General features: G+C 33.3%; 1 protein-coding gene across 2 annotated transcripts in view; it reads right to left on the reverse strand.

Moving 5' to 3' along the window:
* Nucleotides 1–18,938, reverse strand: part of Ttk (TTK protein kinase) — a 36,236-nt gene that overhangs the window by 14,373 nt on the left and 2,925 nt on the right. Inside the window, exons 4-13 of one of the 2 annotated variants that reach the window (XM_076859983.2) lie at nt 14,676–14,819; nt 14,103–14,217; nt 13,884–13,956; nt 13,703–13,797; nt 12,001–12,118; nt 10,902–11,022; nt 7,462–7,610; nt 6,190–6,323; nt 4,767–4,893; nt 1,447–1,539 (exon numbers count right to left, since the gene is read on the reverse strand). In XM_076859983.2, coding sequence (XP_076716098.2) covers nt 1,447–1,539; nt 4,767–4,893; nt 6,190–6,323; nt 7,462–7,610; nt 10,902–11,022; nt 12,001–12,118; nt 13,703–13,797; nt 13,884–13,956; nt 14,103–14,217; nt 14,676–14,819 — 1,169 coding nt within the window. Of the gene's footprint in view, nt 1–1,446; nt 1,540–4,766; nt 4,894–6,189; nt 6,327–7,461; nt 7,611–10,901; nt 11,023–12,000; nt 12,119–13,702; nt 13,798–13,883; nt 13,957–14,102; nt 14,218–14,675; nt 14,820–18,938 lie in introns of both variants that reach the window. The other variant, XM_076859982.2, reaches the window with a different exon arrangement.

The raw sequence follows: 18,938 nt of genomic DNA on the forward strand, positions 1-18,938 counted from the left end.
TTTTCAAAGAAATACGAATGGTCAACATATACATAAAAAAATGTTCAACATCTCTAACAATTAGAGAAATGTAATTTAAAACTACACTGAGATTCCACCTCACTCTAGTCAGAAAGGCAGTTATCAAGACTACAAGTAACAATAAATGTTGGCAAGGATGTGGGGAAAAAGATACACTCATACATTGCTGGTGAGACTGCAAATTAGTGCAACCACTATGGAGATTCCTCAGAAAACTTGGAATGGAACCACCATTTGACCCAGTTATACCACTCCTCAATGTATACCCAAAGGACTTAAAATCAGCATACTACAGTGATGCAGCCACATCAATGTTTATAGCAGCTCAATTCACAATAGCTAAGCTATAGAACCAAACTAGGTGCCTTTGAACAAACAAATGGATAAAGAAATTGCTGTTTGTAAACACAATGGAGTATTACTAAGCCACAAAGAAGAATGAAATTATGATATTTGCAAATAAATGAATGGATGTGGAGACTCTAATGCTAAGTGAAATAAGCCAGTTCCAAAAAGCCAAAGGTCCAATGTTTTCACCAATGTGTAGAAGCTAACCCACAATGAGCGGGGAGAAGAATAGAAATTCAGTGGATTAGACAAAGGGGAATGAAGGAAAGTGATGGGAGATAGAAAAAGGGAAAACAATGGAATGAATCCAAAATAATTTTCCTGTGTACTGATATGAATATACCAGTGAATCCCACCACCATGTACATCCATAAGAAAGGGGTACTAACTAGAATAAGATACATTCCATGCTTGTATAACTATACCAAAATGAATTCTACTGTCATGTATAATGAAAAAGAACCAATAAAAATAAACTAAAAAAAAAAAAAAAAAAAAAAAAGAACCCAGATGAATTTAGGAAATAATTCCAGAAACTCATTATTAAAATGTTTTTGAGAGCTGGGGTTGTAGCTTAGTGGTAGAGCACTTGCCTAGCATGTGTGAGGCACTGGATTTGATACTCAGCACCACGTAAAAATAAATAAATAAAATAAAGGTATCTCCAACAATAAAAACAACAATTTTTTTTTAAGTTTTTGAAATGAAAAAATCCATTAGTAAAAATCCTTGCTGAATAATTCTAAAGCTACTAGTAATTCACATCATGTTCTGAGCTACATTTAGCAAGATACTTCTGAGGTAATACATAGCAGTCCCTTGCCACTTTAAGTCATTGTTTGTGCTATAAGACATTTGGGAGCGCAAGATATTGGTTGGAAAGGCTTGCAATTGGAACTAAGGTGCAAGTCTAAAGAGGATATATAGTTTTTAGGGGAAGGAGAAAGGCAGAAAATGAGGCTTTTTGGCTCAAGGGCAACATGGGTTCTCAGAAGTTTAGAAAAAAAGAGTCTCTATGGCTAAAAAGACAAAGTTTAAAATATTTTTATTCATTTCTTAAATATTTAAGATACTTACCTTACTTGAACCTCCACTGCCTATCTGTTTTAATATGGAATAAATTCTTCCTCTGACTGAAATGCATTCGTTTGCTGAAGAGGATCCCGAAATCTAAATAATCAAAAATACCAATAATGGTTCAAAGTGTATGTTTAAGAAACTAGCATGCATTTGGTACAGTGAAATACTCCCGATTTTGAAATTATCTGAAGTAATGAGACATATTAGAATATTTTATAAAGGGAACTTGCTCTGCATACTTTAATCAAAGCAATATATTTCTTAATACATAAACTTCTAAGGTCTTCCCTTTAACTGGTTTTTACTTAACATAAATAGAAAATTTAAGAGGAAAATATCAGTTAATATTCAACAAACTCATACACTATCATTTTTTATCTTTCTTTTTCCTCATACCTCTTTATTTCCATATATACAAATACAATTATACCTATATTCTTTCTCATTTAACATTATTTACAAAGGGAAGAATGTGCTAAGGTACTGAGAGCCCTAGTCCATCAGACAAATGCAAATTTCAATAAGGCCTGCTTCCCAGCTATGCCTTGAGTGATGTTCAACAAGTTACTTGATTTCTCTGAACTTCAACATCTTGCCCAGCAAACTTTCAACCCATGTCCTATCATCCCTTTCATCCTTCCCTTATGTGAAAGGACCTCTGTGTACCTATATATGCTTTTAACAGATGGTGTGGTGAGAGGACTAACTGAAAGAAGCTGAAACAAAAAGCTTTCAATTAGCTGATTAACAAACTGGAGCAGAGGCTGCATAATACTCAACTGAGTTCAGTTTTTTATTCCAAATGACACAATCTTTCTCACATAATCTCCTATATAAATGACAAGAATTCTAATTTTTCTAACCTCTAGGATTAAAAAATAAACTGAGGGCTGGTGCTGTGGCTCAGCAGTAGCACACTTGCCGGGCATGTATGAAGCACTGGGTTCAATTCTCAGCACAACATATAAATAAATAAAATAAAGGCCTATCAACAACTAAAAAAAAATTTTTTTAAAAAAAGGAATAGAAATGTTTCCTGTAAGAAAATATTAGGCTTTGAAATATGTATGTGCTGTAATTTCATAAAGGATACTCCCTCTTCCCCCTGTCCTCTATACATTTCTTAGAAAAGAAAACTATTCCCTATCCTTGCCTCCTAACTGCTGCTAGCTTTTAGAATAACTAATTCTAAATTTTTCTAATTCAATACCATTGTAAGGTTCAGTTTCTAGCCCAGGACATCCTCCTCCCACTTAGTCTACCCTCTTCACTAAGGTCAGAATTTTTAAAATGCAAATCAGAACATTTTACTCCCCTGCTTCCTTTTCTTGTACAATTTCTTACCCCCATTAGGATAAAACCTAAAAGTCCCAGCAGAACTATGGAGCTCACCCCTTGTCCTTCCTGAGCTCTCACCACACTCTTGCCTCCCTGCAGTTCTCTCCTGACACTGAGCCTCCTCTAATAGGCTCCACAATCACCTCTCTCGTCATCTCTCACTCACTTTCTAAATATATTTGTCTTAAACAGGGTCTGATAGTAGTAATCACTCAATAAATATATTCTGAATCAATGTACAGCAAACCTGATCATTTTTCTTTCTCATTATTTATTTTGGTACTGGGGATTGAACCCAGGGGCACTTAATCACTAAGCCACATCTCTAGCCGCTTCTTATATTTTTATTTTGAGACAGAATCTCACACTAAGTTGCTAAGGCTGGCTTTGAACTCACAATCCTCCTGCCTCTAACTCCTAAGCTGCTGAAATTACAGGAGAGCACCGCCATGCCCAGATAAAATTTATTTTATTTTTGAATCCTCAAAATACTATCATCTCTTTCCATAGTTTATATACTTTTTTTTTGGTAAACATCATTTTATTTATGTATTTATTTTTGCAACACTGGCAATTGGCCCAAGGGATGACCTACCACTGAGCTACATCTCCAACCCTTTATTTGTTTTTAAGTTTTAAGGCAGGATCTCATTAAGATGGTGAGGTTGGGGATGTGGCTCAAGTGGTAGCGCGCTCACCTAGCATGCGTGAGGCACTGGGTTCGATTCTCAGCACCACATAAAAATAAAATAAAGATATTGTTTTCACCTAAAACTAAAAAATAAATATTAAAAAACAAAAAAAAAGATGGTGAGGCCAGCCTCAAATTCAGTATCCCCTATCTCAGCCTTCTGAGTCACTGGGATTAGAGATGTGTACCACCATGTTCAGCTAGTTTATATAATCTATTGCCAGTTGATTTTTTTGTTCACAACTTTTTAAAATGGTGTCAAAATATACATAACCTAAACTTTACCTTTCTAATCATTTTTAAATACAATTCAGTGGCATTGAGTACATTCACATTATTATGTAAACATCTCCATGATCTCCAGAATTTTTTTCATCATTGCACACTGAAACTCTATACTCTTAGGTAATAACTGCCCATTCCTACCACACCATACTGTTAACCTCTGTCAGTTTTTTTCAAGTGGCGTTTATAGGTATTAATCTCTTTTTTGTGTTTTGCTTAAATAACAATTATGGCTAAGTGCAAACTATAATCCCAGCAACTCAGGAGGCTAAAGCAGAAAAACAGCAAATTCAAAGCCCGCCGTAGCAATTTAACAAGACCATCAGCAACTCAGCAATACCCCATCTCAAAATAAAAAGTAAAAAGGACTGCGAATACAGCTCAGTGATAAAGCATCCCTGGGTTCAATCCCCAGTACCAAAAAAACAGTTACAAATATATTAACAAATATAATCTTCACAACCATATTATGAGGTAGTAGCTTAATTTTCCCATTTTATAGATAAAAAAATGAACACAGAAAATTTACATAACTTGCAAAAAATCACACAGCTAGCAAGCAGGGAAGCCAAGACTCATGCCCAGTCAGTGTACAAGGCCCATGTTTTCTACCAGTATTAGAATCACTAATAAACAAATTAGAGTCACTAATAAACAAATTTTAGTTACTGGTGTCAAAGGTGTCTAATTATTTTTTCAAATGACAATGCAATTGACTCACCAGCAAAATTTTTTGTTAGCTTAACCTCAATTATCAGAGAAATTTTATTCACCTACTCAAACTGGAGATGAATTAATAATAAAAGCTTCATTAGCTTCTTTAATAACTAACCTCTCAATAACACGGGGGCATACTTATTGGAATATCAAAAAGGTTTGGCTTATTGGGAATAAAAATGGACAAGATCTTGAAGACTTTTTGTGAAAACTATTTCAACACTGTAAAAAAATAAACTCTATGAAAGTGATTAATATATACTATCATAAACAAAGTTTAATGAACCTGTAAGTTTTGAAGAGGAGTAGCGAGCACTTGCTGCTGCTGCTGTTGGAAACAGGCAAGCCGGCTGTATGGTGTTGATGATGGACATGCAGGTGGAAAATCATTCTTTACAACTGGAGTTCTAAAACTAGGAAAGCATTTTTTTTCTTACTTTAAAATACAAGACTCTGATTAAGCTTTCATGTATGAAAGGTTGATTTATACTTAAAAGTGCTACAAACAGAACCCACGTTAGTTTTCAAAATATAATTGATTTTTATTTTAAGTTATACCACCACCACCAGATATTTTATTTTGGGAATTCTTTCTGAAATAAATTTTTTGTTCCAATAAGAAATCCTTGTCAGTAAAATAAATAAGATGGCAGCTAACAGATGCGGTTAGGACTATTTTGTAAGAATTTAGTCAAAGCATAAGATCATTTATGACTCATGATAAATTTTATGAGTGTTTTTAAATAGTACAATGTTATATAATGGTTCTCTAGAAATATCTGAGAGCCAATTATATCATCAGAGGAGTTTGTTCCTTGACTTTGTATCTGTTCAGTATACCATGGCATTTTCTCCTGTTTGCTATTATATTTTCAATATCTAGAACACTATCAGGCACCAAGGAGGTCTACAAATATCTATTAACAATAAATGATCTAGTATCATAAGAAATACCTACCTAATTATTTTAGCTAGCTATCAAAGATAAGATATTCTACATATAGTAAAATGAAGCAATATAGCAAATTTATATTAAATAGTAAGATTCTGGTTTATAAAAGGCCGGTAATTATGATCAAAGATAAAATGATGGAAATGAAAAGCCAAAGGCACCAAGGACATAAATTGTCCCCTAAAACATTATAAATACTTTAAAAGTACATCTACTGGCTGAAGGTTATGATATATATTTTTTCTTTGAAATGTCATTCACTTGTTTTTGCAATATCCCTCATGCTTCCTGTTAATCAGCACTGACCACACTATTTCTTCACTCATCCCTCATTCCTATCCACTCAAGGCTTGCACTTTTGAATAGCTGAACTATGTGAACGATTCCATCGATCTCTTCCAGAAATTATCACATTCCAATTAACACTTACTGTGCTAAAACATTTATCCACCTTTATCTACTCTAATCTCCCTTTAAAATATCTCTCAGTTAGAGAGGCAGCCATGTTGAAACACGGTTATCAAGAAGGTTTATGTCCTTAGACGCTTTACAGTTTATAAATACAGATTATAATATTGCAAAGATTACGTGCATAGCAATAGTTAAAAATATATATTATTATAATGATCTTCCTCTTCACATTTTACAGATGAAGAAACAGAAAAATTAACAGAGCAGGAATCAACCTTTTGGCCCCAAAGCTTCTTATTTCTATCTTATCACCCTGAATGCTGAGTGACGTATTAAAAGTAATTACCAGCTCATGTAATCATCCAAGGTATTACTACTGGGCGTCTGACAAATAGATTTTGGATCAATCCATTTAGGTGCTGACATTGGAGGTGACTGCTTTGAAAATGAAACAACAGGCTGCTCAACAGTGGCATGTTTCTGCTAAAAAAAAATTTCAAAGGCAATGATTCAGAGTTTTTAGTCTTCTGTTCAATAGTTTTATAAACATTATAACTTTTTAAAGAAAATAAGAATATAAAAAACAAAAGCATACTAAAACAGGTAGGCACATATATTTTAGACTTTCGATAACTTTATAGTATAGCTTTTACTCCAAACTCTTAAACCTAACATATTCTGCCCAAACTCATTATAAGTATGGTATACAAAATTGTTTAACAAATAAGGACCTATGATCCTTCCCTGATCAGACCTATTATACCAGGTATTAAACTTTTGTACTCTAGAACAGCAGGGACTGGTAATATAGCTCAATAGTAGAGCAGGTGCTTAGCATACATGGGGCTTTTGGTTCAAACCCAAGTATTAAAAAAAAAAAAAAAAGTTCTTTAATCAATAAGAATACATCACACCCCCAAATGTAGCCAAATATTAATGATTTAGTAAAAATTGGAATAGCAAATACTTGTTCCTATCTCTCATAAGAGACAGAGCCTGCAGAATTCATCTCATACAAATCTCAAAGAAGATGAACATCCTCTACAGGAGGGATCATCAAGTTACAGCTTACAGACTAAATCTGGCCTGCCAACTAATTTTGCAAAAAAGTTTTATTGGAATATGTCTATGCCCATTTGTTTACATATGATCTATAGCCATTTTCATGTTCTAATGTCAGAGTTGAAAAGCTGCAACAAAGATCATGTAGCCTTCAAAGACTACTAACCCTCTACAGAAAGTTTACGAACCCCTGTGCTAATGCATCTTAGCCAAATGGGGAACCCTATTTTGCTTGAAAACTCTTAGTAACTAAACTCTCTACGAAGGTTCAATTCATGATGGGGACAGTTTTAGTTTTATAAAATATTTATAGTTACTTCGATTAAAGTGAATTTCAACCCATGGTTCCACTTTATGCTCTTGAAAACCACAACAGATAAATCTATTCTACTGTCAACTCCACACTATAGTCCATTTATGTTTTGAAGAAGGCTTAAAAAACAACAAAAAATGTCACATAACTATTTAACAAAAGAAAATACTTCACATATCATCAAAGTTCAGAAATATATTATGAGCAATAGCAACATTGTACTTTAAGGCAAAAGAAAGTTACCTCTATATCAGTCTTTGGGGTTACATTCGGAATATGCCACTGATTTGAAAAGGTAACAGGATTCAGGTTCACACATTCTGACTTCCTCTTAGATTGCCATTGTTTCTGATTACTTTCTGGAACCTTTGGTTCTTGATGCTCTTTCATTTCTGAAATTGTATTTGTTGTTGTCATTAAAAATCAAGAATATATGATGATAACAATACTAAATCAAGGCATGGTGGCACCCGGCTGTAGTCCCAGGTACTTAGAAGGCTAAGGTGGAGGCTCAAATGAACCCCTGAGTGTGTGATCAGCCTGGGCACCATAGCAAGACCCCCTGTTTCAAATAAACTAGAGAATAAAAACTAGGCCTAAGAAAATAGAACATGTTACAAAACTATTTGATTTTAGCTTTTAAAAACAGAAAAAAGATAAATTAAAAGCTTTAAGCTAGCGACTGACAATATGCTTTTAGCAAGTCAATTTTACGAAGCTGCAACACTGCCACCTAACTAAACTGTTACTCAAAGAGTTTTTTCAGACCATTCCAGACTTAAATGCTTCTGTTGCTTACCAGTAAACATAAATAAAAAATTTAAAACACACACATTATAAAAATATTATTAGTAAAGAGAAAAGAATTCATCACTTTTCATGGTTTAACATAAAAATTTTACTTTATACTAGCCAAGAATTTACTCTCTTAAATGTCCGTATACAAAAATACCTCAATAATATATTTAATATAAATAATAAAATTTTATTTCTTTCATGATCATAGATGCAAAAATCCTAAACAAAATACTAGCAATTTATATCCAAAAAAGAAAATAAGTTGTATACAAATTGGCTTTATCCCTAAATGTAAAGTTCAGTAAAGTTAGCAATGTCAAAGTGTCTAAATAAGATCAATAAGTAAAAATCAATTGTATTTTTAAACATTAGCAAAAGGGTAGAAGACTTTTTTTTTAAGTTCTCATTCATTATCAAAGCATTGAAAAATATCAGATATCCTAAAATAAATCCAGCAAAAGGTATGCAAGATCTCTACACAGAAAAGGATTCTCACTATTTTAAACGAAAGGATGTGTTAGGTTAGTGGGCTGGAAAGGAGGACACTTAAGATGTCAATTTCTCCCAGATTTCCTTATAGGTTCAATTAGATTTCAGTTAAATTTCCAGTTTTAAAAAAATAGAAACTGACACAGAGATTCTGGTATTTATATAAAACTCCAAAAGGCTTTAAGCCAAAATATCCTTGAATAACAAAGCTGGAAGATTTATACTGACAGACATGAAGATCAGTAATGAAGAGAGTATTAACATAAAGACAAAAGAAAACTACGGAATGGAACAGACTCCAAACCAGACACCTAGAACTACCTAATTTACAACAATTCAGAAAGGTCTAAGAGGATCTTCTCAAGAAATGTTGTGATGTCCGTATGAGAAAAAAATAAAACTTGGCACTTGATCTTACAGTTATATAAATATTTCCAAGTTAAATATAAATCTAAATATGAAAGGTAAAAAAACACTGTCTAAAAAATATGGAATTATCTTTATGACCTTGACATAGAGAAAGATTTGATTAAAACACAGAAAGAACTCACCTCAAAGTCAAAGGTTAATAAATTAAGTGCAGCAAAATTAAGAAATTTGGGCTGGGGTTGTGACTAAGTGGTAGAGTGCTTGCCTCGCACGTGAGAGGCACTGGGTTCAATCCTCAGCACCACATAAAATAAATAAAAGTATTGCATTTATCTACAACTAAAAAAAAAATGTAAAAAGAAAAAAAATTGAGAATTTCATTTTATCAAGTCTTCACCACAGATGGGAGAAGTTGCTTGCAATATATATCCAACAAAGTATATTTATATCATATAATACTTCTTTAAAAATCAATGAGGGCTGGAGACCTAGCTTACTAATGGAATGCCTGCTCAGCATGCACAAAGCCCTGGGTTCCATCTCCAGCACTGACAAAAAAAAAAAAAAAAAAAAAAACAAATAAATAAAAACAAAAGTAAATGAGAAAAAGAAACAAAAATCCATAGAAAAATTATCAAAACTCAAGTATTTCACAAGAGAATATTAAAGTAGACAATTAACATAAAGATGTTCAATAGCAGACAGTAAAGAAATACTAATTACCAGTCAAGGGTCAGTACAACCACTTTGGAAATTTTGGCACCATTTACAGAACCTGAGCATATCATCCCCGTGTCCCAACAATCCCACTCTTAGAATACACTCAATAGAAATATGTGCATATGGGAATCAAAGACAAACCAAAAATATCTAAATCATCATTACTTATTAGACAAAAAGGTATTTTCCATAAATATTTGGATAAATTATAGTATATTATGGTTTGGCTATGATGTGTCCCCTGAAAGCACCTGTGTTAAATTATGACAGCTGTAACCTCATCAGTCCCTCCAACTTTGACAGAACAAACAGGATGGTAACTATAAGCAGGTGGGGCATGGCTAGAGGAGGTAAGTAAAGCAGGGCATGCCTGGAAGGGTCCATCTTCACTGCAGCTCCCTCCTCTTGCTTTCTGTTTCCTGGCCAACACCATTAAAGCAGCATTCCTCCTTCAGGCCCTTCTGCCATGATGCTCTACCTTACCTTGGGCCAGAGCAAATGAGTCAGTGGCCCATGACTGATTCTCTGAAACCACAAGCCAAAATCAATTTTTCCTCTTATAAGTTGTTCTTGACAGGTATTTTGGTCACATCAATAAGAAGCTAACACAAAGTATATTCAATATAATGAAGCTGGGCATGGTGGCCCACACCTGTAATTCTAGCAACTCAGGAGCTAAGGCAGGAGGATCTCAAGTTTAAGGCCAGCCTTAGCAACTTAGCAAGAACCAGTCTAAAGAAAAGAATAAGAGGAAAAAAAAAAAAAAAAAAAAGGACTAGAGATACATCTAGCTCAATGATAAAAAACAATAAAAATATCAGATGCCATGAAAGTGTGGATGAGTTCCATAAACAATGGGTGATGAATGAAGCAGACACAAGAGAACAGACTGTATTTCATTCTATGCAACCTGCTTGGAACCTTGTCTTTCTCATTTACATACCCCTAGAACATTTATCACAGTATCCATGGAGTGAAAAATCAACTGTCAAATCTAAAATGAGAGGGAGGGGTATCAGACAGAAACAGCTTCTATGTCCTTTCCAGAAATCATCTGTCAAGCCAACTGAAAACATAACTTTGTTCCATTTTACTTTCCTTCTTCTCTTCCTTTTGGACAAATAAACTTCCTTTCCTACAAGATGCAATACTTTCCATGCACTTTATATACCTGAACTGAAATACAAGGTAAAGGAAGACAGATGCTATTTCATATTGCAATTCTCACATTCAATTATAATCTGCTTTTTCCAAGTACAAAGTGGCCTTTTTAAAGAAATAAAATGTTTGGATTCTGTCACTCTTACCTTCTAATTTATTTAGAAGACTTGATTCAGTTTTATTCTTCAGGGTTATTGAATCAGTAATAAGTTCAGAACTCTTTTCATCTGATTCCACAGGTTCCTTGGAAAGGATATTTTTAACAGACTACATGGGAAAAAAATTTTCGAATAAAGTCCCATGAGTAGTAGTAGTAATTTGACTTATTGTTAAATATAATAGAATATTCTTTATGTGAAAAAATTCACAAACTCCCAGTACATAAACTTCTATTAATAAACTATTGATTGGCTGAATTGTTTATTAGAGCAATAGGAAGGAACATAACCATAAATTAGGTCAATTTTCTTCCAAGGGACATATTGATCAATTACTAAAATATATTTCACATAAAAAGAAAAGGGTTAGAAAGTTTCGATCCAAGTAGAATAAGCCTCACCAAAAATAACAGCATTCATAAAAATTAACATGTGCATAACTCTTAAGACAGAAGTTCTAAATCCAGAGAGTAAACTTTTGGTTCACAATTACACACTATGCTCTGAGATAGTTGGGATTAGAAAAATAATATTTTAAAGCATAGGTCATGAAAGAGTGGCATTATAAAAATTATAATACTGAAAAGACTCACATTACAATGCCAGGGACTTACAGTATAATAAAAAATCATACTGTACCAGGAAAATAAATTTATTTTCTGCCTTTGAAGTTCATACAGAGTTGCTCTGCCATATTAGAAGTTTTGACCATTTTTGCCCTCACCTTGGCCCTCACATACTTTGGTTTTTGTTTAAGATGCTTTACGAGAATCACATAATTAAAGGAAACCCGGGAATAATAGTTTCCCCAATTATCCCCAAATACAGGCCCATTAATCTGATTAAATACATGCCTAATAAATGTTACTTGATGGTTTTCCTAAGAGATAGCTAATCCTCACTCTATCACCTTAATCTTCAAGAAACAGAGTCTAGGACTTCTGTACCACTTCCCATTAGTGGTCCCACATCTCTTGTTTGAGGAGAAACTATCGGAGACATATAAACTTGGTATCCTTTCCCCAGAAAAATCTCCCTGCTAGATCAGGAACTCTTACTTCATATAAAGATTTAAAAAGTAAAATACCTTTAAACTTCTCCTTTCATGGGAATCCTTTCCACTTAGTTTAGATCCAGGCACATTCAAATCTCCGCATTCTGATCCAGGCACATTCAAATCTCGGCATTCTGATCCAGAGATCTGTCTATTTCCCATGGAACAAAATAATTTCCATATTTAATTTGAAATTAATTTTAATGTATTTATTCACTTTAAAGTGTTTTTTGAAACAAATTATATATTTTTTAATTGGAAAAATTCCCGCTTAAAAAGTCATTAGATAACTGATTCTAACAAAAGGTAACTATGCTAAAAATTATATATTCAGCAATGACAAATGTGATAAAGAGATAGGTGATTGCCAACATCTTCATTACATATAAGCAACAGCTGGAGTTAAGGTAAGCATGTGGGAAAGGAGATGTATGTAGGTAAAACTAGATTTCAAATGGCAAAAAGCTTTAAGGATAAGAGCCAGGGATGAATACTTTTGTGGGCACCTCCACAGTATCTAACATGCAGGCTATCACAACAATAGGAAGAATATGGCTGGAGTTTGGGGAGACTTTTGTTTTTATTTTGTTTTGTTTTTGAATAGGAGTGAGAGAAAGTGTCCTTCATATTTCAATGATATATTTGAAATGGAGCAATAAGATGAAATAAAGATTATGAAGCTTAACCTTGACAAACAAAATGCCTTTTTAATATTAGTATTGAGTCAAGTCCTAAATTAATTATTGAAAACAGTGGTTAAAGACAATCAATTGTGTTTCCCAAGTTTATTTGCAAAATGATTCTCTGGAATCCAAGGAGCCTTTTCCATCTAATAATATTACAAATGGTGGCTGCAGTTAAGAATAAATCAGAAACACTACTTTAGTTGAGACAAAATATTATGTCCCTATTTCTTCTAAGGAAATAAGCACTCAAATTGAGGGGAGAGGAACATATTGGATGTGATAAATAATATTTCACTATCTAACTTGTCCCATATTTTTGTTATTGTTGTTCTTAATTAAAGAGACAGGGGTATTACCCTGCTGCTCAGGCTGGCCTGAACATCTGGGTTCAAGGGATCCTCTTAGCTAAGCCTTCCCTGTAGCTGGGACTATGGGTGTGTGCCAGTGCACCCTTCTGGCAGCTCATTAACCTGTTCTGTCTCTTTTGTCCATGCTGGGCTTGAACCCAGGACCTTGTGCATTTTAAGTACAAGTTCTACCACAGCTATCATCAGCCCCAATTCTTGAAACTCTCATTAATTAACTCCCACTGATTCGTCCCCTTGAAATAGCTGGAAAAGACATTTGTTCGTACCTTATACCACGCTAAAGACTTCAAATGCTCTAGAAAGAATCTTATCAGAGAAGCTACCCATAAACAAGAAATGCTCAAATATAGAAATTTTAACTCCACCGGCATATGTAGTCATTTAAGCTTCATGTTAATACTTTTTTAAAAACATGTTTCCTAATAAAACATGTTTTTAAATAATTCTTTATTTTTAATGAGTGAAAAGGAAAACAAAAAAAAAAAAAGAAAGAAATCAGTTTTACTACGCATTGTTTTGTTTCTGACAGAACAAAAAGGTTACAATAAAAAACTCAGTACCTCCTAAAACTGAAGAAAATTTACACTCAATTACTATTGCTAACAAAAAAAACTTGAAGACCATTCTTCCAATCAATATTTTAAATATAAACAAATTTAAAAAGTTAAAACTTAAACATACCTTTTTGTAAAACTTGGCACAGCTGAATTATCTGTCTTCATGTGATAATCTGGGCTATTTAGAAGGTTAACTGGGACTCTTCCAAATGGGCACGACTAAAAATGTTTTGAAAAATTAAGTAACCACTGGGAAATAGAGGCTTCAGTACCACCTTGACCAAAGCAAATCAAAAATAACTTACCCGTTTAGTTTTGTTAGATTGTTTCAAGGGATTTCGATGACCTACTTCTGCATCTTGTGGGGGTATGTTCTCTCTAGATGAAAAGAAAATATCCCCAATTTCTCAAATATGGATATGTATTTCCACTTACTGCTAAACAGTGTTATCATACTTACATGAAACATGTATGTAGGCATATTTATATAAAATGAGCATGTAAATCTGATTCAGTTTTCTTACCCATACAAAAACCTGGCTTTAGGAGCCTGTCCTCTGGAATCACAACTAATGTTCCTATTCTGTAAATGTCCAAGTGAACTGGCGAATGATTCTCGAGCGGTTAGTACTATAGATGCTGTAAAAATTTCAAAACTGTAAGTAAATTATAACATGTAGAATACATAAAAAGTAATTTCACAAATAAGAATATTTTAAAAGTCAATTTATAATGCATACTCTCCTACATGTAAGATATGTAGACATAAAGATATTATCAAGATAATTGTAAGTACCTCTTGAAACTGTCTTTCAAGTTAAAAAAAAACATTATCTATTTCTAAAACAAAAATACAATCTCTTGCTTAGATCAAGTTATTTTTAATGTGTTACCAATAAAATTTTGATTAGGATAAAAAGATAAATTTCAACAAGTACTAAACATTGTTTTACTTCTAAGAGTTTTACCTCCTTTACAGTTGCAATTTAATCTTATATTTTAATCCTTTTATAGAAATATTTTTCTATAAAATATCATCTGGAACCCTTAATTTGAACTGCTACCTACTCAGAAATGTATTAGCATACTTTAGTTACCTGATAAACTCTTCTTTTCCTCCTCTGAAAGTAGCTGCACTTTTTGGAGGTTTAAATTACGGATGGCAATTTCCAGCATTTCTAGTGGTACTGCTCCACTTTCTACAGCTTTATGTAGAAGTTGTTTACTTTTTTTTAAATTGCCTAACAAATAAAAAATAATTATCATTTTATGTAATGGTGTTCACCCTTAGCCCTAGGTATTTATTTATTCATCAGGACCTAGGATAAAAATTTAAGACATCCAAAACTATTTATTCCAAGATTCATGCACTTTATTTCATAGGCAAATAAGCAATCTCTCATTTCTCATGAATAAAATTAACTTTTCTGATAAGAATTCATGTTAAAATGATTTTATTGTGAAATGTACAATTGATGTAACTGTATTAATTTATCATCATTGTTATTTTCAGAATTAACTTAAGTTTAATGTAGTAGAAAAAAAGATGACCCATAGGCCAATTACAGCAGTTAGAAATGTGAGGAAATGATAAGATGCTCAAGTAGTCCTAAGAGCACACCATAAGTATCATTCATAATAACAGTCAATAAGGAAGGTTGATATCTTTTGCTAAAAGGACTCTTCCAACAATTTGTGTATAAACAATGTAAAAAATTATTAGAGTTGAATGAGAACACAGACACAATGTATCAAAATCTGTGGGACACTATGAAGGCAGTACCCAGAGGAAAGTCCATTGCATGGAGAGTTCATTCCTTCAAAGAAAAAAAAAATCAACAAATAAATGACTTAACATTACATCTCAAAGCCCTAGAAAAAGAACAAATCAATAAATACCAAAAGCAGTAGAAGACAGGAAATAATTAAAATCAGAGCTGAAATCAATGAAATTGAAACAAAAGAAACAACTGAAAAATTTGACAAAAGAAAAAGTTGATTCTTTGAGAAAATAAAATTGACAAACTCTCAGCCATGCTAACAAAGAGAAGGAGAGAGAAAACTCAAATTACAAACATACATGATGAAAAAGAAAATATCATGTAGGACATTACAAAAATACAGAAGATAATTAGAAATCATTTTGAAAACTTCTACTCCAATAAAATAGAAAATGTCGAAGGCATCGACAAATTCCTAGAGTCATATGATATGCCCAAATTGAATCAGGATGATATATAGAATTTAAACAGATAATTTCAAGCGATGAAATAAAGACTCCATCAGAAGCCTACCAACCAAGAAAAGTCCAAGCCTGCATGGACACACAGACCTTTAAAAAATAACTAATACCAATACTCTTCAATTTATTTCAGGAAACAGAAAAAGAGGGAACACTTCCAAACTCATTCTATGAGGTCAATATCATTCTGATTCCAAAACCAGGCAAAGACACATCAAAGAAAGAAAACTTCAGCCCAATATCTCTAATGAATATAGATGCAAAAATTCTCAAAAAAATTCTGGCAAATCAAATACAAAAACATAGTTCACCATGATCAAGTGGGGTTCATCCTAGGGATGCAAGGTTGGTTCAACATATGGAAATCAATAAATGTAATTCATCACATCAATAGACTTAAGAACCATATGATCATCTCAATAGATACCGAAAAAGCACTCGACAAAATATAGCACCCCTTCATGTTCAAAACGCTAGAAAAACTAGGGATACCAGGAACATATCTCAACATTGTAAAAGCTATCTATGCTAAACCCCAGGCCAACATCATTCTAAATGGAGAAAAATTAAAGCATTCCCTCTAAAAACTGGAACACAAAAGGGATACCCTATTTCACCACTTCTATTTATCATAGTTTTGGAAACACTGGACAGAGCAAATAGACCAAAGAAATTAAAGAGATACAGATAGGGAAAGAAGAACTCAAATTAGCACTATTTGCCGATGATATGATTTTATACCTAGAAGACCCAAACAATTCCACCAGAAAACTTCTAAAACTAGGAAAATGAGTTCAGGAAAGTAGCAGGATACAAAATCAACATCCATAAATCAAAGACATTTCTGTATATCAGTGGCAAATCCTCTGAAAGAGAAATAAGGCAAACTACCCCATTTACAATAGCCTCAAAAATAAAATAAAATACTTGGGAATCAACCTAATAGAAGAGGTGAAAGATGAATGCTAAAGAAAGAAAATAAGAAGACCTGAGAAGATGGAAAGATCTCCTTTGTTCTTGGATAGGCAGAATTAATATTGTCAATGACCATACTACTACCAAAAGCATTATACAGATTTAATGCAATCCCAATCAAAATCCCAATGACACTCCCCATAGAAATAGAAAAAGCAGTCATGAAATTCATCTGGAAACATAAGAGACCCAGAATAGCTAAAGCAATCTTTAACAAGAAAAGTGAAGCAGGAGGTATCACTATACCAGACCTTAAACTGTACTACAGAGCAAAAGTAACAAAAACAGCATGGTATTGGCACCAAAACAGATTGGTAGACCAATGGTACAGAATAGAGAACACGGAGACTAACCCACATAATTATAGTTATCTTAGATTAGACAAAGGCAACAAAAATGTACTTTGGAGAAAGATAGCCTCTATAACAAATGGTGCTGGAAAAACTAGAAATCCATATCCAACAAAATGAAATGAAACCCCTATCTCTCACCATGCATAAAACTCAACTAAAAGTAGATCAAGGACCTAGGAATTAAACCAGAGACTTCTGCACCTATAGAAAAAAAAGTAGGCCCAAATCTCCATCATGTTGGATTAGGCCCCAACTTCTTTAATAAAACTCTTATAGCATAAGAATTAAAATCAATAATCAACAAATGGGATGGATTCAAACTAAAAAGCAATCAGTAAGGTGAATAGAGAGCCTACAGCTTGGGAGCAAATTTTTACCACGTGCACATCAGATAGAGCACTAATCTCTAGAGTATATAAGAACTCAAAAAGCTAAACACCAAAAAAACAAAACAAAACAAAACAAACAAACAAAAAAAAACACAAATAACCCAATCAATAAATGGGCCAAGGAACTAAACAGACACTTCTCAGAAGGTGACATACAATCAATCAAAAAATATATGAAAAAATGTTCAACATCTCTAGTAATTAGAGAAATGCAAATCAAAACTACTCTAAGATTTCATCTCACTCCAATCAGAATGGCAGCTATTAAGAATACAAACAACAATAAGTATTGGTGAGGATGTGGAGGAAAAGGCACTCATACATTGCTGGTAGGACTGCAAATTGGTGCAGCCAATATGGAAAGCAATATGGAGATTCCTTGGAAAACTGGGAATGGAACCACCTTTTGACCCAGCTATCCCACTCCTCGGTTTATACCCAAAGGACTTAAAAACAGCATACTACAGGGACACAGCCACATCAATGTTTATAGTAGCACAATTCACAATAGCTAAACTGTGGAACCAACCTAGATGCCCTTCAGTAGATGAATGGATAAAGAAAATTTGGTATATACACACAATGTAATATTACTCACCAATAAGAGAGACTAAAATCATGGCATTTACAGGTAAATGAATGGAGATGGAGAATATAATGCTAATGAAGTTAGCCAATCCCAAAAAACCAAATGCCAAATGTTTTCTCTGATATAAGGAGGCTGATTCAGAGTGGGATTGGGAAGGGGAGCATGGGTGGGAGGAGAAGGGAGAGGGCATGGCATAGGAAAGACTGTGGAATGAGATGAACATCATTACCCTAAGAACATGTATGAATACACAAATGGTGTGAATATACTTTGTATACAACCAGAAAAAAAAAATTTTAAAAACAATTGGAATTTGTGGGGAAAAAAAAGATACCCTCTACTTTCTGACAGTCTAAGAATTTTAAAGAATATGAACATAATTGGTATTGGCTAAATATACACATTTATTGAGAGTAGTGGAAGAATTTTATGTAACTGGGTATGTTAGGACAGCAAAAAGAAAGATAAGTTTCAATAAAAACAAGTAATTTGAGAACTTCAACACTGCAAATCAAAACAAATCACCGTTGTTATCTTGAGGCTACTATCATTATCAGTGGTGTAGTCTTTTTTTAATATAATAATTAAGAGATCAGGCTGGGGATATAGCTCAGTTGGTAGAGTGCTTGTCTCACATGCACAAGGCCCTGCGTTCAGTCCCTAGCACCACAAAAAAATAAATAAATAAATAAGAGATCAACAAAAATGTGTTCTAAAGACACAAAATTTATAGTTGCTGTTGAGAAGTCATATAACCTCAAAAAATTTTAAACTAGAATGGAGAGACAGAAAATCCTAAAGACCAGACCAAC

Source organism: Callospermophilus lateralis, chromosome 6 (assembly GCF_048772815.1).
Source record: "Callospermophilus lateralis isolate mCalLat2 chromosome 6, mCalLat2.hap1, whole genome shotgun sequence".
NCBI classification, from domain to species: Eukaryota; Metazoa; Chordata; class Mammalia; order Rodentia; family Sciuridae; genus Callospermophilus; species Callospermophilus lateralis.